The 23,857-nt window shown below is 40.4% G+C and overlaps 2 protein-coding genes across 2 annotated transcripts; both read right to left on the bottom strand.

Annotated features, from left to right (window-relative positions):
- Positions 1 to 704: 704 nt before the first annotated feature.
- On the bottom strand, positions 705 to 7,948 carry LOC124140015 (cell wall protein DAN4-like). Its single transcript, XM_048384091.1, has 5 exons — positions 7,797 to 7,948; positions 4,562 to 4,909; positions 3,755 to 4,054; positions 3,027 to 3,105; positions 705 to 2,861 (listed from the first exon to the last, which is right to left on the bottom strand). Exons 2-5 carry the CDS (start codon positions 4,818 to 4,820, stop codon positions 2,693 to 2,695), a joined length of 807 nt encoding a protein of 268 aa, XP_048240048.1. The 5' UTR covers positions 4,821 to 4,909; positions 7,797 to 7,948; the 3' UTR covers positions 705 to 2,692.
- A 4,400-nt stretch (positions 7,949 to 12,348) lies between these two features.
- LOC124140016 lies at positions 12,349 to 19,836 on the bottom strand. Its single transcript, XM_046507350.2, has 5 exons — positions 19,430 to 19,836; positions 14,981 to 15,346; positions 14,160 to 14,324; positions 13,362 to 13,440; positions 12,349 to 13,188 (listed from the first exon to the last, which is right to left on the bottom strand). The coding sequence occupies exons 1-5, from the start codon at positions 19,479 to 19,481 to the stop codon at positions 13,035 to 13,037; spliced, it is 816 nt and encodes a 271-aa protein (XP_046363306.2). The 5' UTR covers positions 19,482 to 19,836; the 3' UTR covers positions 12,349 to 13,034.
- Between the last annotated feature and the right edge of the window lie 4,021 nt (positions 19,837 to 23,857).

Below are 23,857 nucleotides of genomic sequence, written 5' to 3'. Positions count from 1 at the left end.
TGATAGAACACTTAGCATATGTACTGCAATGAACTCGTTCAACAAATAAAACCGTGAAATCTATCCTGGGTCTGTATGGGCAACTCGGACATCTACTCACGTGTTAAAAGATAAATTTCACATAGTTAGATGACCTAATAATGTATGGGTGACATACGTACAAAGCCAATACCTGACACATGAAGAGCAATGTTGACTGAGCGCCTATTACATAGTGTATAAGTTAAACATAATTACCAGCATATGGCTGAGTTCTTACATGAGCTTACTGACGGCAGTGTGAGGACAACGAGAGTCAACAAGACGTCCATGATGATCACATTTTAGATGTTCTTCTCTGTAGTGAAATACGTAAGGTGACATTCACACTCAACCAGGAAGTTGATGGTTGTGGGATCATGGATAGCAACCTTTGAGTTATGTCCCAGTGGCCTTGTTACAAATACTATTGGTCTTTGTATGATAACCAGTCTCGCTTTTGTGTATAATCTGATATCCCACAAACATTTTCAGTGAAACCTTGTTATTCCAAACTGTACCTTTCCTAACAATCGCCCGAGTAGACATTTTCAGGGTTATGTAATATTGACTACAGTATAATGTTTTAGAGGATTGGATTTCCGGACTAGTCGGGTCCAGATTAACGAAGAAACAAAACAAAATTCTTGTCTCTATTTCAAGAATTGTCAATTTAATCATTCTGAATTCCGACTTCGTAAAGAATCGTAAACACATCAAGATATTTAGTCAAAGAATATCTACTAGAAACAACTCGTTTTTTATTGTTGCACAGAAATAGGTACACGAACATGCCTCAAAACACAAACAATCCTTCATGTGAAACAGCACAGACTTGTTTGTTTTATAATTACCCAGTACTATGTACACCGTTTCCACTACTTCCTCACCCTCATCTGTTGCCCTCCTTGCCGTTTGCATCACTTAAACAGGCCAGCTTTTAGTTTATGTCACGCTTAATCTCCATAGCGAGTATCACATAAAACCTCCATTTACACCAGGTTTATTCTTGTTTAGTCTCCCATAAACATGCGTCAGTCAAGGAGTTTATTATAGATCGTTAAAAGCACTCCAAGGACACGGCCGGTGGTGACATACTAGTATACGCCCATGTTACAGCCTTGGGAATACAAAGTACAGAAATGTACGGTAATGTTTACTACCAGCAGGAAGTAAGTGTATAATAGATACGATGTCAAACATGTGTCATTGTTACTACTTGTATAGCTATGTTGCCGTATGTGTATAAACAGAACTAGACGTTAACGTCCGTATGCCAGTATTTCGTTAGATAAATATTCCTCTTCGTGTGTATTCAATCACATTTTGGGACGTTGTTGATCCCTTATATAAAACAATCATGTTGTGATTATATCAATGTAATACTAGTAGTTATAAAGTTGTGTTGTACCCTGTTGAAATAAGAAAGTAGTGTTATAGGGTTATCGCAGAGTTAACTCTGCTTTGAACTGTATGAGAGAAACGCCCAATGTGATGCAAGTGTTACAGCTTTGGTGAAACTAACGAGTGTGGGCTGGTAAACCATTGCGCCTTCGTGGACAACTTGGTCATCCGTCCCGTCCAAACATGACTCTATAACACTAACTGGTATTACCACACTGCATGGCCTCATGTGGTAAGAAAAGACATAATGATTGAATGTTTGAACAAGACGAACGAAAAACTGTTCGCCTATAATCAAATTAGTAAACGATTGACTTGTTCGGTATGACAATGACGACATTAGTTCCACGGACGTTGACAAGTATTAAGACACAGAACAACGTGAAATAATATTATGAATTGTTCCTGTGCAAGTGATCAGAATCTCCCTTTCTACTCAGAAACATCTCTACAAACATCGCTCTTTAACACTAACGGGTATTATCATACTGCATGGCCTCATCCTATATAGACAGTCTATATTCTCGATGCCATGAAGCAACACGGCGCTAAGGTCAATGTTGTGTGGTGAGAAAAGACAATGAATCATTATGTTTGAACAAGACGAACGAAAAACTGTTAGCCAATAATCAAATTAATAAAAGATGGACTTCTTTTGCATGCCAATGACGACCTTAGTTTTCCCTTCCACAAGAATGATAACGAATACCCACAGACGTTGACAAGTATCTGGACACATGAACAACGTGTAATGATATTATGAATTATTCCTGTGCATGTGACCAGGATCCACTGTGTTCGGGGCGATGGAATAGCCTAGATGTTAAAGCATACGGTCGTCACGCCAAAGGTCCATATTTGATTCCCACATGGATACAGTGTGTGAAGCCTTGGTGTCCCCTGCCAAGATGTTACAGTTGCTACAGTTGGCGTAAAAACCAGAGCTCTCACTCGCTGCGTTAACTCTCTTTTGGATTTCAACTTTAGGCGTAGGCATGTATTTGATTTGCAGTGCACGTAATGTCCTTATTAGTCATGGCGTGTGGTACAAAGTCCTGGATCTACATGCACATGTACGGATGTCCATATCCACGCATTGTGAAACACAGGCTCCAGATTTGAACGTACGCGGTTGTTCATATACACACAACATACACTGAGACTGAATATGTTAGATGCATCCAATCAATGTTAAAATAATTGTGGTAACCAGGGCTACTAAATTAACCCTTCTCTCGTTAAACAAGATGCAAAACAAATTGCAGTATATCTATGTCACATTGATGTATGGATTTGCTGTGCCCTTTGAGGGATTTGGATCTATTATGTCATAGGTGTTACTCGGCTCCTGTGTTCTGGGTTTGAGCCCTGAGTAGGTGGGGTGGACTTCAGAGACTGGAATGTCATCAGACTTCTCGTGGCGGGACCTACACCATCTTCTGCAAAACAAACCATTATTAATCATGTTTAATTAAAGTAACATTATCCACTTCGAACAACTGTTACATAGAATCTCCATGTTTGTCTACATGTACCGATCAGCCTTGACCATTGGTGTTGACAAAGCATACATTTATAGAGTCAGTTGGCTTCAATGTCTGTACCTTGATATGGCGACGTATAGTCCACCAGCAATGACGACCAGCACGACACCTGTAGCAAGTCCGGCAGCAAAGATACCACCTGCGATAAAACCCATAATGATATCACAATCACAGACATTATAACACCTTACTATGTGGAGACACGGGACGAATCTGTCTCATATATTAGTTACTGCCAAGATCCAAGGACTGCTCCGAAGTGTTATATGTACAGATATGTTTTGATTATGACCCTTGGTGGATGCTTCTGTGCCTCACATTACACCCGTAACCTACCACGAGCATCACTTTGGGTTTTCTTCTCGGATTATAATGAAACACTGCAGTGTAACTGAAATATTGTATTTCCTGGTTTAGACATCAAGGAAACATTCCCTTAATACAATGAAGTTTCAAGGAACATTCAATAATACTTTTCACCAGTACATGAACATATTTTATTATTGAGTTGAAAAAACTATTCCAGGAAAACCTGTCTACCGATGGCAGGAAAATAAGGGCATATAATGCGGGCACTATATCCACGAGTGTGTCATGCATGACTTATGACAAATATTTTGTAAAATGAGTATGAACAATACAAATCGTCTTGTTAATTTTAGGTGTAGGAAAGAATTGGTGCCCTCTATAGAAATAACTGTGTTATCTACATACCTTCAACCATGATAGGGTTTGCAGCAATCACGCTTCAAACCACATGAGTAATAAACATTTTAAGAAATTTGTACCTGGAAAGCTTTTCTTTGGGATCTGAGTTGTAGTAGCTTTAGTAGTCTCTGCCCCTGCAGTTACACCAGTCGACAAAGATGTCGTTTGTCCTTGAGGAGTAATGGAGGTTGGAAGTTGTGTCTCTGTGGTAGGCTTTTGTGTGGATATACGTATCTCTGTAGTTGTCGTTACTGCTGTTGTTTTGGGAGAAGTGGTTGTAGTTAATGTCGACGAAGATGTTGAAACCGAGGTTGTTGAAAGAGGGGTAGTTGTGGAACTGTTAGTGTTTGGCTCAAAACAATCTATCTTTAGCTGGCCTGCTGAAATGAAAGCGAAGCATCAATACTATTGTCTTCAATTGTTTTGAAATTCCCCTTGAGGATGTGATGTGAATGCCCCGTAGAATATAAATATCATTATAAAGAAATAATTTCCTGGATCTTGCGAAATCAGAATACTATTACACGGGTTCTTCCTATTTATAGAAAATACATTTTTTTGGATTTTGAGGAAGCAAAATTAAAGTTTCATTGCGAACACCATTAACATAATACATAAGGTTTTTGTTCACTTCTGCGGCTGTCCTGACAGTCCTCTGGCTCCAGGTGTAGCCATCACCAGTATCCATATCTACTCACCAGTGGTGACCGGCGAGAGACTGTGCAGATATTGTTTGAACAAGTCCATTTGTTGTACATTGTCTACCAGTGTTTATGTTTAAATGGAACATTTACATCTATATCAATATGTACAATGGCATTATTAATACATTTTTATGTCAAAACAATATCATAACTTCGATCATTTTTAGCCCTCACATCTCTCACCTGATGACGATTGAAGCTTGAACTGCAGCTGTCCAGACAGTCCCCTGGCTCCAGGCAGAGCCACCACCAGTATCCATGTCTCCTCACTAGTGGTGACAGTGTGAATCTGTCCAGGTATAGTTTGACCAACACCATTTGTACACTGTGAACTAGCCCTCCACTTCTGTATAGTCATGTATGTATCACACTGTTGTGTCCATCCTATAGGGAACAACCCCACCTGTGCTGTCTGTGACACAGTCAGCCTACAGGAACACATCCCTCCCCCTGTGTTGATCTGTGTTGTAGACACATCCAGTAGGATTTGGTTGGAGCCTGTCTCTGTCCCAGAAGAACAGGTCTGTAGAACTTGACAGTAAATACAAATTATGTTTTAACGGTCACACCCTACATTTACACGGAAATACAGTACATCATGTACACATACGCCGATATCCATACCGACAAAAAACACATTATGTTAAATTACTTTTCGTCAGAAACATATCATCATATTTATATCATAAGACATTTCAGTTGTCGGAAGACAATAAACAGTGTCATAAATGATTTGATGTATGACAACGATCAGTCCGTAGTGGTACAGTTGTGTATTTAACTTCTGGGTTTCTTTGTATATATCAGTCTCACACAAGTTAACTCCCATACATCTCCGCAGGCGGTAACGCCATGATCAGGTAAAAGCTGAGCGAGCTTTGACCGACCAATCAACACAATTAGGATGCGTGAGACGTTCATATGTATGTTTTGTAAGAGGTATCTGCTTTATTTCTGTTCCACTTCGTTTCTGTGCAACCATAGACAACATAAATACCCTCGATAGTGCCCGGTTTTTGGTGTAGATGCCATGGCGCTCAGAAACGGGTGGATGTTTAACATATCCACAACAGATTATGTTATTTCTGTGATCGAAGTGAGTGAGGTAGAGTTAATGTGATGTCGGCAATATCTCAGCCTTATATCACATTTGTGTCCAGCCCGCAGGGAACAAATCCACCTGTTTTGTCTGTGATAGGTCATATGAACATATCCATCAGCCCCCCCCCATCCACCACCCCCCCACCCCCACCCCCATCCACCACCCCCAACCCCCCCCCACCCCCACCCCCCCACCCCCCCACCCCCCATTGTTGATCTATGATGTAGACAAACCCAGTGTGATTTGTGTAGGGCTGGTCGGTGTCCCTTAGGAACAGCTAGGTCTGAAGATCTGCGAGACAAAAGAAATAGAAGACCCGAAACTTCAAGGGGACATAGTATCATCATACTATTAGTTATATTTATATTTATATAGCGATACATTAAAAAACACATATGTCATAGAAGAAATCCCGAAATGCATTTTTGGAAAAAAACGTCACATGCCTCTTCATATGCTTCCGTAACAACATAATGTTCATACTTTACTTCAGATTCTAAATATCATGTTTATAACATAAGACAATTCAATTGGTGGAAGATGAACACTGTCTTGAATGATTTGATGTGAGACACTAAAGATTCTGCAGTGTTATAGTTTTCTATTACTTTCGTTGTTTGTTTCAAATTGATTTATAGACTTCAAACAGAGATTTTACCCTCTTGGTTTCTTTATGTATATCAATCTCACTTAAATCAGATTTTCTACCCCGATACCCAAAAGAAGGTCGCGTCAGGTGAACCCTGAGCGTGTTATGACCGCCCAATCAAAGTGAAGGATGCGAGGGCAAGTTAGATGTCAGCTTTCTCTTATATACATGCGTGATTTTTCTATCACCAAGATTCGGAAATTTCGATCTCAACAAAAAAAATCCACCACAGAAAACAAAATGACCCTCGATTAATGCACCCTTTTGGGTGTAGATGCCATGGCGGCATACTAATTTAAATGTCCACAACTATGTATTAGCGCGGCTTTAGTCTTTTTAGCAATCGGATCTCCTCGATTATGTTCCTTTTTGAGTTACAGAATTCAGATATGCATGTCTGAATGCTTCACTTACACGTGCCGAAAGTGTAAAAGCCTCGACGCTGATTGGCTGATCACCTGACTCGACCTCTTAACTCAGCTCATCACGGAGAGAGGTATCGGAGGAGATTATTATAATGATACTTCTGTGTTCCAAGTGAGGGAGGTACAATTAATGTCGTATCAGCAATATCTCAGCAAACACATTCTCTTTGGTTATAGTAGAAGTGATGAGTGACTCCCCATGACACAGTCGACTGTGTTTTGTATGTAATTATAAGAAATCTAGAATCGATAACAATCACGGATCGTCTTTATTCCCCAGAATGTTCGCTTACACAATGCAAACATTTTACCACCATATTTAATTCACCTAACGGGGATAATAATGAAAACAATATCGCAGGAATTAAAACACACTCGTTTCGCGCTGGGGAAAATGAAGCGACACTGGCATGTCTTATAAGTACACTATGGTGTTACAACTTCCACATAACGCATAATACATGTGCAAGTATACAATTTTACATATTACTCATTTATTTAGTCTATGAAACATCGTCGGGTGGTATACGTACTATTGAGAAGGATACGATCTCAAAAGGTATTGGCAAGAGATAGGCTATCAGCGTCGGTCGCGGAGCGTCCTTGGATGGGTGACCGCGTTTCGGCATCTTGGCTATTGACAGTTTCTAGGACTTCCGTGCTGTCACAGCCTGAAGCACATGTAACACATGTGGCGTCTCCTTGGGCAAGTGACTTTTTCTAAATGTGCCTCTTTTCACCCAGCAGTGAATGGGTACCCGGAAGGATGAGATGAACATGTGGTTGTTAACCTTCTAGCAGGCATCTTGGGTTGTATACTCCCCAGGGAGCTGAGAATGATTCTTGAGTGCACATTGATCCAGTGACCGGGGTAATAATAGCGCTTTGAGCATGGCGTGGAAATATGCGAATTAAATAGCCTATTATTATAACTATTTTGGTCTCGGTGGTTGGGCGATCAAGCAAATCGTGATTTGTACGACTATAATAAGAATATGTACTGCAATGAACTCGTTCAACAAATAAATACGTGTAAACTATCAGGGGTCTTTGTAGGCAACTCGGACATCTACTCACATGTTTATAGAAAGTTTACAAACAGAAAGATATCCTAATGTCTGGGTGACATACGTACAAAACCAGTATATATAGACCACTGACACATGAAGAGCAATGTTGACTGGGCGCCTGTTACACAGTCTATTATGTAACATAATTACTGGTATATGGCTGAAATCTTACCTTAGATTACTGACGGCAGTGTGAGGACAACGAGAGTCAACAAGACGTCCATGATGATCTAATTTTAGATGCACTTCTTTGTAGTGATATACGTCTGGTGACATTCACATCCAACCAGGAAGTTGATGGTTGTGTGATCCTCGATAGCAGCCTTTGAGTTATGCCCCAGTGGCTTTGTAACAAATGCTATAATAATTGGTCTTTGTATATATGACTACCAATCTCGCCTTTGTGTATAATTCGATATCCCAGGCACATATCCTGTGAAGTCTCGTTATTCCCGACTGTACCTTTCCTAATAAATCGGCCGGGTAGGCATATTCAGGATTGTGTAATATTGACTACAGTGTAATGTTTTAGAGGGTTGGATTTCCGGACCGGTCGGGTCCAGATTCACGAAGAAGTGTATGTATGTATATAGGCATGCATGAAGCTATTAAACAAAATTCTTGTCTCTATTTCAAGAATTGTCAATTTAATAATTCTGAATTCTACCGCCACAGATACATGTAAACAAAATCTTGATATTTAGTCAAAAAATATGTAATCGAAATAACTCGTTTTTTATTGTTGTACAGAAATAGGTACACGAACATGCCCAAATACACCAACACCCGTCATGTGAAACAGCGCAGACGTCTTTGTCTTATAATTACTCAACTCTGAAAACCGTTTCCACTACTTCCTCACCCTCATCCGTTGACCTCCTTGCCGTTTGCATCACCTAAACAGACCAGCTGGAAGTATAATTCGTTTTCAAGTGAGTTTATGTCACGCTTAATCTACACAGCGAGTCTGACATGAAACCTCCATTTACACCAGGTTCATTCCAGTTTAGTCTCCCATAAACATGCGTCATTCAAGGTGTTTATTGGAAATCGTTAACGACACTTCAAGGACACGGCCGGTGGTGACATATACGCCCATGTTACAGCATGGGGTATACAAAGTACAGAAATGTACGGTAATGTTTACCACCAGCAGGAAGTAAGTGTATAATAGATACGACTTCAAACATGTGTCATTGTTACTACTTGTATAGCTGTGTTGCCGTATGTGTATAAACAGAACTAGACGTTATCGTCAGTATTTCTTCAGATGAATATTCCTCCTTGTGTGTATTCAACAGCCTTTCGGGACCTCCTATTTAAAACAATCATGTTGTGAGTATATTAGTATATTAATATAAGTAAAGTAGTAGATGTGCACCGTGTTTAAATAGGAGACCAGTATTAACACACTACATTGCCTCAGTTCTCGGCGGGGATCCCAGATAGAAAGCCGACAGACTAGTTTCAGAAAAGCTGCGTGTCGACGAGTATGTTATTACGTATGAATGTTACTGCATAAAGGTCTTCATGTGAAACACCCAAAGTATTTGATATAAATAACAACCAAGAAAACACCATGCGCACATGTATATCTGTCATTCATACCAAACACTGTGCAAAACACACGTGCCGAAATTTAGTTACACGTTAACGTAGATAAACAATATCCTATCAACGGAAATAAAAAACACACTTTACAGTCCTTAAATAACCTCATCTTAATATGAGTTGTTTATTATCAGCATGTGTATCATTGTGTAACTTTGTTCTGCTGCTTGTTTTATCTAAATACGTGTAAATAGTCCGATTCATCGGTACGAGCCATCAAACCAGACAAATGTCCTTTACATGATCATGATAGACATCTTCCACGCAGCTACAACTAGGATGTGACGTATTTATGGAATGTGCGTCTTGGTAGCATATAGACACACTGACTGTATTCCCAAAAGAGAACTATTTGTTTGTTGGTTTGAAAACTATTGATTAACTATGAGATAAATTTTAAACAAATATGGAGCTTAAGATTATGTATCCTCAGAAAATAAATTGTTTGATAGGCATTACTTAGAAGTTGATGGATGACAAGGTAGACACAGTTTTATTGATAGCAACTCCTTTAATGCTGTAAAATGATAGAGTCCCCAGAGTGGTCACGGATATCCACAGACGTTGACCAATACGACGACACAATCATGTACAACATGTCATGATATAATGATTTGTCTCTGTTTATGTGATAACGATCCACTGTTAGGGGCATGTTCAGGAACACACCCGTGACTTGTAGGTTTTGCTGAAGACTGACACATCAACGGCCTTTCCTTCCACATGAAACTGACGCAGTCCGATAAAACTGAAACATTGTTCAGAACTCACCAAATCTCCTTTCACTACGTGACGAGTGCAACCGATGGGGCTTTTCGTGACCACCAGGTATCATCACTATGATTCATGAACACATGTTTATGTGGTCGTAATTGTAAACTGGACTCCTTTGGCGGAGATTCTTATGATTATGGAAGGGGTTTTATTAACTATCATTATCACGGAGTGCGAATACGGATACACTCACCTTACAGGCGATGAAAGGATCTACCTCTATTCAGTTGCAACCAGGAAGAGCAGTTGTAGGTTCTGATCATGAATATTCATGCTGAAATCTTAACACTACACAAACACTATCGGTTACCAATTTGAATGCAGAGTGACATGCATTGAAAGTTTTCCCATGACCTCGTATATGGATATCCCTCATCCGTTTCCCTGTCATCCGTAAACCGTAAAGTGTTGCTGTACATTGAAGTGGTTGTGTCTAATGGACGTCGATGCTATTATTTCTATGCTTGTTAGTTTGATATTTTACGCCGCATATTCTAGCTATATGACGGCGGTCTATAATATTGTAGTCCTGACCAGACAATCCAGTGATTGACACCATGGGCATCGAGTTAGGCATTTAGGATACGATGACATGCATCAACCAAGTAAACGAGTCTGACCACCCGATCCCGTTAGTCTTTCGACAAGCATGGACCGATCAATTATAACGCGGATCGTACATGCGTTGACGTTACCATGGCGATGCATGGTGTTCTCGCTCCTCCAGTCTTTACTTCAAATGTGTTAGGACCATACAATGTACTTTAGACCCAGTATGATGAGCCTGTTTGCACCACACAGGTCGTCGTTTTCAACAATAGATTCATCATCGTTTGGAAGCCAAAGTGTTTTCGTTGAATGAAGAACAAACTCTACCCCATGCTGTTACAACATTGAGATGCTAATGAGTCTGCTGTGTAACTAAAGGGAGCTGGTCCGGCCAGTGTTGCCGACACACATGCACTGCACCACACCCAGTGGCGTGTGTACATATCGGTGCATCGTGTGTACCTAGGTACGCCCGTCTGCATCTCTTTCATGTGTGTACATTATCTTTTTACCTTTCGGTTTATGATTACCAAGGTGGGAATAAAGGCACGCCCCTCAACGCAGACAAGGTCGACAATCAGGCACATAGGAGTTTCAGCAGAGTTCCCTTTAAAACTCTCTTTTTACAAACAGTATTATACTTTAACATGTTATCTATTTGAGGAAGGATGCTCCATTAATTATTCAAATAAACGTGTTCGACTTTTGATGCGCTAGTTGTGGGTTCGAATCTCAGAACCCTATTCATGATCTTTGTTCCTTCAGAACCATACAGAACGTAGGTTTCGCCATATTTGAGGACCGGCATCAAGGTGGGTTTTCCTCGCACGTTTTCTAACGCGCCGATACATTACCATAAAGTGCGGTTCAAAGCGGCGCCAACCTAACTTACTCACACTTATATATCACCAGACTATGAAAGGTCAAATATTCAATAAGTAAAATGCCTAGTGTTCACCTGTAATCACTCTGTTGCGAGTTACAAATCATTTTACTATCGCTTCCAAAACCACGCTCAGGATAATTTTATATCGCATCTGTCACTTGGACAGCATATTATTATCTTATGACCATTTGTATAATGATTTGTATGTGTCTACTGAGATAAGTACCTGGGGAAGTAGGTACTGTCGGTTTTGATAGGATAATCGGGTGAACAGAAAGTGCGAGTATCGATGGTAAGAGATTTATATTATTCGCAATAGGGAGTCGGGTTTAGAGACAATAGGCTTCTCTTCCTTTACCTATTTAACGGACTGCCTCCGTGATGTCGTGGATAGCGTCTGCCCAGAGAGCGGAAGGTCAGTGGTTCGATCCTCAGGCGCGTTATACCAACAGACGTCAAAACATGATACTTGTTGTTTCCCTGCCTGACGTCATCATATGGAAGCGTATAAGTGACACGGTCCAAAAAACTTTTATCATCTCAGATGATATTTACATCGACATAGCTGATAATTACAACTACGTAGATGATATTTACATCTATGTAGAAGATACTTTCATCTCCGTATGTGATGTTATGAGGTATCGTTACTCAGTGATTTTGTCTTGCGAAGTTGCGACCCTAGTTGGATACCAGTTTATACAAACATTGATATAATAAAGGTGATTACTTAATTGCTGTTAATTAAATGTTTTGGAGCATGTTCGTTGTTTATTTTCATTTGGTCTTTTCCGCATTTTCACAACATAATGAGATCATTTCAACTTCTCAAACTATCAGCGCTAAAATATAAACACAATCTGCAGAACTGGACCATCAGTGCTTCAAATGATGATGACGAGTATTGGTATGATATAGTTTTTATAGCTTGAGTGATTCCCTCGCCTATATATACATATTACTTTGAATCATTTTGTACCAAAGGTCATAATACCAAACCGTATCGAAGGCCTTACAAAAATCAATAAAAACACAATACAGCCTCTTATTATGGTTTGAGTATACCTCGACGAGTGGTTTTAAGATTAAATTATGTTATCAGTTGTTGAAAAGTTTTTTTCCTGAACCCGGCTTGGGCTTTGCCAATTAGCCCAAAATGGTAAGAGTAGGCTTGGAGTCGGCTATTCAAAATGGAGGTGAAAACTTTACCCAAGAAACTTATAATTAATATACCCCTGGGTACCTGGGTCCCCAGGATCGCCTTTGGTGTTGTTAATGGGCTTAATGATGACAACAAGCAAGGTTTCAGTTAAAACACCACTGACAAAGATTAAGTTGATACGTGATGATGCCCCAGTGTATTTTCTACAAAACCGATTTTTGCGGATACGGATCGACGGGAAAAAATACGGACAGGTGTAAATGGCCCTTTGGTCACACGAGATGAAGTAGGGAGTAGGACTGAGTTTACACAGCATGGTGTGAGAAAGATGCCAGATGTATCCAATTAAAGGTCAGTTATTGTGTTAACCAGGGGAACAAACTTCAGAGTCCAGTGTCACAAGACACAAAACAAATTACTGTGTCTGTCTATGGCACACTGGTATATGGATTGTCTATTGTGTCATAGATGCTGTTTGGCTCCTCTGTTCTGGACGTGAGCCCTGAGTAGGTGGGATGGACAACAGAGATCGGAATGTCGTTAGCTGCAGGCTTCTGACGGTGGGATGTCCGGCGTCTTCGTCTGTAACACAACACCATAATTCATCTTGTTTATTACACCAACATTTTCCACTGATACCAACCGTTACACATACTCGTCAAGTTAAGCTGCATGTTCTATTTAGTCGTCTACATTTGTGTTGACAAGATAACGTTTGAAGATGACGTTTAGTTGGTTGTCTTAAACATATGAACCTTGATATGGCGACGTATGTTCCACAAGCCATGACGACTAGCACAGCTACTGTAGCAAGTCCAGCGGCAAGGATACCAACTGCAATAAAACACATAATGTCATCACAATCACCAACATTATAACACCTTACAAGATGGACATACGGGATAAATCTATCAGGTGACTCAGTATCCACCAGGATCCATGACTGCTCCAAAGTGTTATATGATCAAACAGATATGGTTCGGACAGGATCCATGGTGTGTAAATAAGATAGTTAAGTTTGTTTGCTTCACCTGACACGAACAACCTACGACCAGCGTCACTTTAGGCTTTCTCTCACATAACGATAACACACTTCAATGTAACTGAACTATTGAGGAGTCATTACCTGGACCAAACATCATCCAGAAAACATTCCCTAAATGACGTTTTAAAGGAGCAATCGATAATACTGTTCACCAGTACATGAATGTATTTTATCATTGAGTTGATAAACGTTTTTAATAACCTGTGTATCGATTACAGGAGAATATTGGCATATCAAAGGAACATTGCATGCATGATATACAACACGGATGTTGTCAAATGAGCATGAAACATACACATCTCTTTTAACCATGGGTGTATCTGTAGGAACGAATCAGTGTCTTTTACAGAATAACCGAGGTGGCAAGGATCAAGTATCCACATACCGTCAAACGTAAGAGAGTTTATAGTCAACCAGTAAATCAGATGGGCTCGTGAAATCATTACTGTGGATTTTGATTGTCCATCTTTGAGCCATATGGGAAATAAACATTTATAGGAACTTGTACCTGGAAAGTAAATGATGCTCGGTTGACCTGTTGTCTTGGGGATCTCAGTTGCCGTAGGTGTAGTAGACCATGTCCCGTCAGTTGATCCAGCAGGTGATGTTGTTGAAGAAGTTGCAGTTTGGGAACTGTTAGTGTTTGGCTCAAAACACTCAATGTTTAGCAAGTCTGTTGAAATGTATGCGAGTTTTCAGTACTATGATCTACAGTAAATCTTATTGTAAAATCAACAAGTTGACTGAATATTTAGATGTCTCCGCTTGTTCTAAGATGTCCACAATAGAACCACCATTCGGCCTTCAAATTTGTCAAAAATGACACGAGAGGTTGCGAAATGCGAGGGCCAAATGGATCACATCTATTCGTAAGGCGTTGCTCAATGGACGTACTAAAGTAAGAGATGATCATTGAACAAATATTATATAATACTTTCTTCATCTCAAATGGGAGGATCAGTAATTTGGGAATTGTGACAAAGGTGTATTTGTTTGTTGTTTAACTCGGCACTCAGCAATATTCCAGCGGCATTTAATATAATTGAATCTGTACCAGATAATACAGTGACCGATATTGTAAGCGACAATACAAGATGAGTCATGATCAGGGTGCAAGGACACACCATTCATCAAGTCACCGCGTCTGACCACCTGATCGATTTGGTTGACTCTTACGATTAGCATAGGTCCCTGAGGTTCCTGTTCTAATAGAGAATACATACATACAATGTCAAAATGAACATTACACATGCCTCTTTGATGGCAAAACAACCTTATAATTTCGATTGCTTTTTAACCCTCTAAATATTATCCCTTTATTACTCTCACCTAATGATGACTTAAGTTTAAACTGCAGCTGTCCTGACAATCCTCTGGTTCCAGGAAGTAAAGCCACCACCAGTATCCGTACTTCATCATCAGTCGTGACGGTGTGAGACTGTGCAGGTGGAATTTGAACAACGCCATTTGTACACTGTGTCCCCGTGCTCCACTTCGGTATAGTCATGTATGTATCGCACCCCTGTGTCCAGCCATTAGGGAACATCTCCACATCTGTCTCTGCCCCAGTGTTGATCTGTGACACAGTCAGTCTACAGGAACACACGCCTCCCAATCTGTTGATCTGTGTTGTAGACACGTCCAGTATGATTTGGTTAGAACTGGTCTCAGTCCCAGAGGAGCAGGTCTGTAGACCTTGACAATAAATTAACCGTTGTGATTTAATTGCCACACCCTGCAGTTACAGTACTTCAATTACACAAACAGCAGAAACACAGACATGTATTTTGTATTATTGTCACATGCCGCTTCATTTACAAATGTACTTACAAAACCACATACTATTAATATGTCACAGGTTCTAAATATGCTTATATCATAAAACGATTCAGTTGTTAGATGATTAACGGTGTCTTAAATAATTTGATATACGACAATAACCATCCCGTAGCCACACACAATTTGTTTAATGTTTATCAATCTGACTGTAGTCAATATTTTTATGCTTCGATACATCGCCATTGAGTGAGTGGGTGAGTGAGTGGGGTTTTACACCGCCTTTAGCAATAGTCCAGCAATATCACGGCGGGGGACACCAGAAATGAGCTTCACACATTGTACCCATGTCGGGAATCGAAACCGGGTCTTCGGCGTGACGAGCGAACGCTTTAACCACTAGGCTATCCGACCGCCCCACATCGCCGTTGAGGTCCAATGAACATGAAGGAATCGAGAGTTCTGAAGTCAGTCACATGTAAACTTTCTAAGACGTATTTTCTTTACCACCTCGATTTGGAAATTTTGTTCTCCCCAAATAAAACCACCACAGAAAACAAACGTACCGTCGATAGCACCCTTCTGGGTCAAGATGTCATGGTGCTCAGAAAGGACAGGATGTTATCTACAAGAAGGTAATATCACGGAGTTACCGTTTCTGCAGTCGGAACTCCTCTATTATATTCGTTTTCGAAACCAGGTATGCTTGTCTGAATGCTTTTGTCATTGATATCAAGAATGTGAAAGCCTCGACGCTGATTGACTGCTCTGAAAGTTCACCTCTCGCGACCTGCTATCTCAGATGTACACAGAGCAAGGTATCGTATCCAGTAAAACATCTGATTCTATTGCTATTACTATGTAACTTCGGTGATGTAAGTCAGTGAGGTACATTAAATGCAAGATCTCAGCCATTTAGCTAACCTCTTTCTTGAACACATAATCAGGTGATCGCTATAGTGTTCTACCATGGTTATAGTAGAAATGATCGTCCTTATTACGCAGTGTCTGCCCTTAATCAAAGCATGTTGCCACAATATATATATACCACGTAACCGGAAAAAATAAAAGAAATATATACCAGAATATATGACGGAATATTACATCATTTGGTAAGTGAATGTTCATCGTGTGGTGTGGTACTTCTAATAATGTAAGAACCGCAATAGTCTCGAACAGATGAATGTTTCGGACTCGGCGGTAGGGTACATGAATATTGTATTCCCCGACAAAACAACAAGAAGGATTCTTAAATGGTATAGTATACTTAACATGGGTACTGCAATGAACTCGTTCAACAAATAAAATGTGCAAACTATCCGGGGTCTTTATGGGCAACTCGGACATCTACTCACATGTTTATAGACAGATCACACATAGATAGATAACCTAATGTCTAGGTGGCATCAGTAGAAAATAATTACATAGAGATTATCATACGAGCGTGAGTGTCAGAGCTCTTGTATTTCCCGAGCGAGTCGAGGGTAACACACCAAGTCTTACAAGAGTTTCGTAAAATCAGTATGACGCACATACGAATGCAATCATTTCTTAATTACCCATTATTTCTTAATTCTTTTGAGCCTCTGAAAAATGCACTGATCACGACCAATTGTCAAATGACGTCTACACGTCGAGTAAAATGAGAGCCTTAAGGGCCAGCACATTTCAAAACCTGTAGGCCCAAACATTTTAGTGGACAAGACAGACATTCTCTTGCATATTAAACTACAAAACACTGCCAGTCAACCAGATCAGAAGCTTTTACTGCGATCACACCGACTTCCCAGAGACTCAGTGGTGATAGATGAAGCCTACAGTTATGAAGGAAATTATCAGCTTGTAAAACACCTTTGCTACTTCATGGCAAACACCATGTGAAAGGTCAAATCCGACTGTTTATAAATATGACAGTTATGTTTATCACATTATTTCATTAATACATTATTGAATAAATTAAGTTCGTTTTTAATGAAATAATTAAGCTGACGCATACATATCGTCGAGGTTAAGCACCAAGGAAGCCAAAATTATGGCGATTTTCGGCAACATTAACATTTCATAATAGAGCTATCCACTGACTTCTTTCTTTTTTATTTTCATTGTTAAAGTAATCAGAAAATGATAAAAAACGAAGTTTAAGTACGATCTATCATCACATATGTCCCGATTAGAGTGGCCTTCCGCTCAGTGGCATGACAAATACCCTTTAAATACCAACGTTTTCGAAGCTTTGTATAAATAACATGTGCGAAGATTCGTTCGATGTTTGGTATCGTAAGAACATCAGTAATATTACAGTAACCTCGCAATTGGTATTTTCGTATTCAGATTTACTTTTAAGATTTAGACGAAAGACAAAGATTTCTCAAGCATGTATTTTGGCAATAAACATCGTGTTCGAGCCGAAAACCGAGGCGACAAATGCAGACATGTCATTTGACTTATATTACACGATCTCACGAAAAGGTGGAAAGTGTTACTTAGAGGTAACACATGTTATCTTTAGGATGACAGTAAAGTACAGATTCTCGTACTTTTTAGGGCAATCTCATTAAAATCAGATCTTAGTTCTTGCTACAGCTAAACAAAGATCTGAGGACATCCCATTACGGGTCACGTCAGACCGACCTTGAGCGAACTTTGACCGACCAATGGAATGACCAATCAGAAGGCAGCTTTCTCATGCTTTACGGCACTAATTTCAAATTGGCGACTACGTTTCGAAACATATTTTGACAAATTCTCGATTACAAATTTGAAACCTGAACAAAAGAACATTCTGTGTGGCTAATAGATGGTCTAGATTGTATGAATTCAGGCGTTAAACCTGTAACTTTCTTTGGCAGTTAAAGTTTTCGAGGTTGCATGATTAGAAATCCCATTCCGACTGTCACTTTCATAATCTGGTAAGTGATGCTCTGATTGGTCGGATGAAAGGTCGTTCTGACGTGACCCCTAATGGGATGTCCTCAGATCTTTGTTTTGCGGTAGCGAGAACTGAGGTCTGATTTTAATGATATTGTTTTTGGGGTTGAGTCTCATGCATCCGAGATTCGAATCCACACTGCCAGAGTGAGGAACTAACTTATCGCCAGCACTCAAAGTCAGCGATCTAACCTACTCAGCCACCGAGGCTTCCACAAAATGAAAGTCCGGCTGAGTGGGTTAGATCGCTGACTTTGTGTACTGGCGATTTGACCACTTAATTTATTTACGATTTGCTTGAAACGTCCTTGGTTTGCTCTTTGACATGTTTGATTTGGACCCGTTGTCGAAGCATGTGTCCCAGATTTTCATTTTCAATAACATTGCGGGAAATAATTCATAATTTTAAATCTATTGATAAAATATGGTAAATTGAAATGAAGTACATATTTGCAGACATTGTGAAAAGTGATAGATTTAAATAAATGATATGACAGGTAGGTTTATGAAACAACATATTATTTTGACGTGGCTACGGTGCGGCCGGTACAACAGCCTGTGGTGTTGAAAGTACTTTCAGTGAGTGAGTATGGTTTTACGCAGCTTTTAGCAATAGTCCAGCAATACCACGGCGGGGGACACCAGAAATGAGCTTCACACATTGTACGCATGTCGGGAACCGAAACCGGGTCTTCGGCGTGACGAGCGAACGCTTTAACTACTAGACTACCCGACCGCCCCTCGTACTTTGAAGCTGGACCCTGTTTCACCAAGCAATCTCAGTGTTATGATTTATTTACGATGTTTACAGCTTAAAATAAAGTGAAATTTGAAACTCTCATCCCGAGGACAAATCCTACGGACCGATGTCTATTTCGAATACTGCTTCGGATGACGTAAACAATACAACGGTGAAGGTTTACTATTTTATGAACTTGATTATTTCTAACCGGTTGGGGAACAAATACTGATGTCAAACACAATGGCTAATGTGTCTCATAGATACTTAAATCGTAATGCTTGACTGAGCTCCCATTACACATTATATTAGGTAACATACCCGTGAATTCTTACCTGAGCTTACTGACGGCAGTGAGAGGAAAACGAGAGTCAACAAGACGTCCATGATAAACTTAATTTAGATGTACTTCTCTGGGGTGAAATACTCAGGGTGATATTCACCTACAACCAGGACGTAGATGGTTCTGTGATACTCGATACCCGTCTCGTGTATATGCCTCAGTGGGTTTAACAACTCTTTGCATGATGACCAGTCTGGCCTTTGTGTACAGTCTGAAATCCCACAATCATGTACAGTGAAGCCTCGTTATGCCAGACTGTATCTTTCGTAGTAAATCGAACGGGAAGCCATTTTCAGGGTTATTGCCCACTGAACACAGTGTAATGTTTTAGAGGCCTTGATAACAGTTGAAAAACGGGTACTGGAGTACATGTGCCGTATGTCAAGATAACCCTATCTGCACCCTTTTATGTTCCGTATGGCTGATTCTACGTGCGTCCTACACTGGCCCCCCTCTCACAAGATAAAGCATCATTTTTAGACTAGGATGCGATGCAAGACTATTACGATACAATGCATTAACTAATAAGCGTGTGTGTGTGCGTGTGCGTGTGCCTGTGCGTACGTGCGTGCGTGCGTGCGTGCGCGTGTGTGTGTGTGTGTGCGTGTGTTTGTGTGTGTGTGTGTGTGCGTGCGCGATTTTAACTGCCTTGGCCCACTTATCAAGTCCAAGATTCGTCCCGAAATTTCAACTTGCTTGTTCAGGAACATGCTTGTGGGTTTCACTGAAGAGAGAAACATCAACGACCTTTCGTCCCATGTTAAGCTGACAATGTCCGATGAAACTGAAACATTTTAAACTCAATAAATCTCCCTTCACTTATATCATATGAGGGGTGCAACCGGTGGGGCTTTTCGTGAACACCAGGTATCATTACTATGAAACATGAACACATGTGGTCGTAATTGTAAACGAGACTCTACCTTGGGATTATATTTCTTATGTTTATGGAATTGGTTTTTTCGCCTTGTGTTTATTACCAGTATTATGTAGTACAAATGCGGGTACGCTGACCCTACAGACGATAAAAGGGGCGACTTCTATGCAGGTGCAACCAGGAAGGGCAGATGTATGTTCTGGTCATGAATATCAATGCTGAAATACTAACACTGCAGGAACACTATCGGCTACCAATTTGAATGCACAGTGACATGAGGAGTTTTCCTATGACCTCGCATATGGATATCCTTCTTCCGTTTCCCTGCCCCCCGTAAACCGTAAGGTGTCGCTGTACATTGAAGTGGTTGTGTTACATGGACGTCGGTGCGAGTATTTGTTTGCTTTTTGTTTGATATTTAACGCCGCACTCAGCAATATTCCAGCTATATATCGGCAGTCTGTAAATAATCGAGTCCAGGCAATCCACTGGTTGACACCGTGAGCATCGAGCTACACAGTAGGGATACGGTGACATGCATCAACCAAGTCAGCGAGCCAGACCACACGATCCACGGGTTGCTGAAGATGAATTTTAACCAGGATCTTCTTGTGTTCGTTGCGATTGTTAAACCGGTTTAAAAATACAAAACCAGATCTCTATGCTCTTGACATATAGCTGTACATGCGTTGTCGTTACTATGGTTCTCGCTCCTTCAGTCTTTACTTCAAATGTGTTAAGACCATACAATTTACATTAGACCCAGTATGATGAGCCTGTTTGCACCACACAGATCCCTGCATACTAACAGTATTATACTTAAACATGATATTTTTTTAGAAAGGATGCTACATTAATTATTCAAATATACGTATTCGATTAAATGATCTGGTCGTTGTCGGTTCGAACCCTATTTATGATCCTTGTTCCGTCAGGACCATATTGCTGGTGGATGCCGCCATATTTGAGGACATGCAACACTTTGGGTTTTCCTCGCACGTTTTCTGACACGCCGATACATAACCATAATTCTGTTCAAAGCGGCGCCCATCTACCTCGCTCACTCTATTATATCACCAGGCTATGAGTGAGTGAGTTAAAATTTAACGTCGCATCGGCATTATTTCAGCCATATAGCGACGAGACCAAGTTAATCTACTTACAATTAAGCTAATTATGCAAAGTTTTATTTAAAAACAAGTTGTGAAACATATTTGAGCATACTATATTTAAAAACAATTTATGAAACAGATTTGAGCACAACAATATAATGTATACAGTTTTAAAACACGGGCTATAGGCCACCAGCAACCAAAGCTAGGTCACCTGGCTGGGGATCATGGGGACTTACAGTACTTCGGCTTCCTGCATGATACCCCAGGATCACCAGGCTATTAGAGGTCAAGATTTCAATCAGTAAATGCCTTGTGCTGTAATCACTGATGGTTCACATACTTTAAGCTCGTATAAACATCTGCTACGAGGTTCAAATAATTTTACGGCCGCTTCCGATGCCACGCGCAGGATCCACCTGCTGGTGTGGATTTTATATCGCATGTGTCACACATCATTATTTTATTACCATTTATGTTGGTTGGTTGGTTGGTTTGTTGTTTAATGCCGCACTCGGCAATATTCCAGCTATATGACGGCGGTCTGTAAATAATCGAGTCTGGACCAGACAATCCAGTGATTAATGTCATGAGCATCGAACCACGCAATTGGGTTCGCTGACATGCATCAACCAAGTCAGCGAGCCTGACCACCCGATCCCGTTAGTCGCCTTTTACGACAAGCATAGTCACCTTTTACGGCAAGCCTGGGTTGCTGAAGACCTATTCTACCCCGGAATCTTCACGGGTCCATTTTACGAACTTGATGTGTCTGCTGAAATAAGCACTGGGCAAAGTGGGAACTATCTGTTTTGATAGGCTAACAGGGTGAACTGGTATTTATGGTATGGCATTTATATTATTCGCAATAGGGAGTAGGGTTCAGAGACAATAGGGTTATCATTCTTTACTTAGCGGACCGCCTCTGTGATATTGTGGATAGAGAGTCTGCCTGGAGGACGGGAGGTCAGTGGTATGATGCGAGACGAGTCGGCTGGTAGCTGCATATTACAACGGCTGCAGAGATAAACCTGCTTAACAATAAACAATTAATGCTTTAAATAAAGAAAACAGGATAATTCACATGCTTAGATTACCTCAATCTTATTAAAATCAGATACAAGTTCTCAATTTCTACTAAATTTCGTTTATCCGACATACTCGTTAATCCGACATAATCATATGCAACCACCGATGTCGGATTAACGGGACTTGACTGAAAGTGCAATAATCTCGAACCATCTCAACTTACCTCACCTAAACTCCCGTACCTGATCTCAGAGTGAGTGAGTGAGTATGCTTTTACGCCGCTTTTAGCAATATTCCAGCAATATAACGGCGGGGGACACCAGAAATGGGCTTCACACAATGTACCCATGTCGGGAATCGAACCCGGGTCTTCGGCGTGACGAGCGAACGCTTTAACAACAGGCTACCCGACCGCCCACCTGATCTTGGAGGCGAATCCAGGACTTGTATATGTCGTAACATAACATAACACAAAATAACTCCACTTTATCCCCTGGCATTGCAGGGAAGAATAGGACCCAGTATCTCGCGCTATCTGATGACTGATCATGAGTTTGATTGTAACACGGTCACATGGATACTGCAATTGCCTGCGACACGATTATTTACAAACCGTTGTTATATTGTTAAATAGGTATTGCTTAGAAGTTAACAGATGAAAAAGTAGACACAATTTATGGATAACAACTTCTTTAATACTGTAAAGGCGACGTTTCGGTATAGATCCTTACACCGTTGTCAAGCAAGACTGAATGAGGAGCGTTGTACAGAGTATATACAGAAGTAGGAGGATTAACAGTGCGTTCCCTGTCCATCATGTTGTGACAGTATTATCCTTCTGTTGTCATTACTTACTCATGTTATCCCACTCATGTATGCAATTGTTGTTACTGATAACCCTCTACTGTGATATAACTGTGTATCTATATATCTATATATGAGTATCTGTATCAAATTCTGTCGAAATATATACAAAAACAGTTCTCATTCATCTAAATACTTTATTGCACATTCATATATATTTGCTTCAAGTGGGCCTGTACCGAAATAACTAAATCTATTTATAAAACTAAGTTTTGATGAAATTACAAAAATGTATCACTGACATGCCGCACTATATCAACACAGTGTCACAGCGGACTGCAATAAACATCATTAGCATATACATTAGTATCCCTTCCTATGACAGTATTTCACCAATACCATGTTAGATGTGCAATATAAGTGAGTGAGTTGGGTTTAACGGAGCTACTAACAGTCCTTTAGTTACGGCGTGTCAGTTGATATGGGAGGAAAGCCCGAGGTGATACAGGTCTCAGACGCTTACCAGTTTGGTGAAACCCACAAGCATGGGTATCGTTCAGACAATACTATAACCATAATCGGGGCGAACCGGGATTTT

Source organism: Haliotis rufescens, unplaced genomic scaffold, assembly GCF_023055435.1.
Source record: "Haliotis rufescens isolate VD_foot unplaced genomic scaffold, xgHalRufe1.0.p SCAF_5, whole genome shotgun sequence".
Lineage (NCBI taxonomy): Eukaryota > Metazoa > Mollusca > Gastropoda > Lepetellida > Haliotidae > Haliotis > Haliotis rufescens.
Note: the sequence above shows the minus strand (reverse complement) of the source record. Positions and strands in the feature narration are given on the sequence as shown.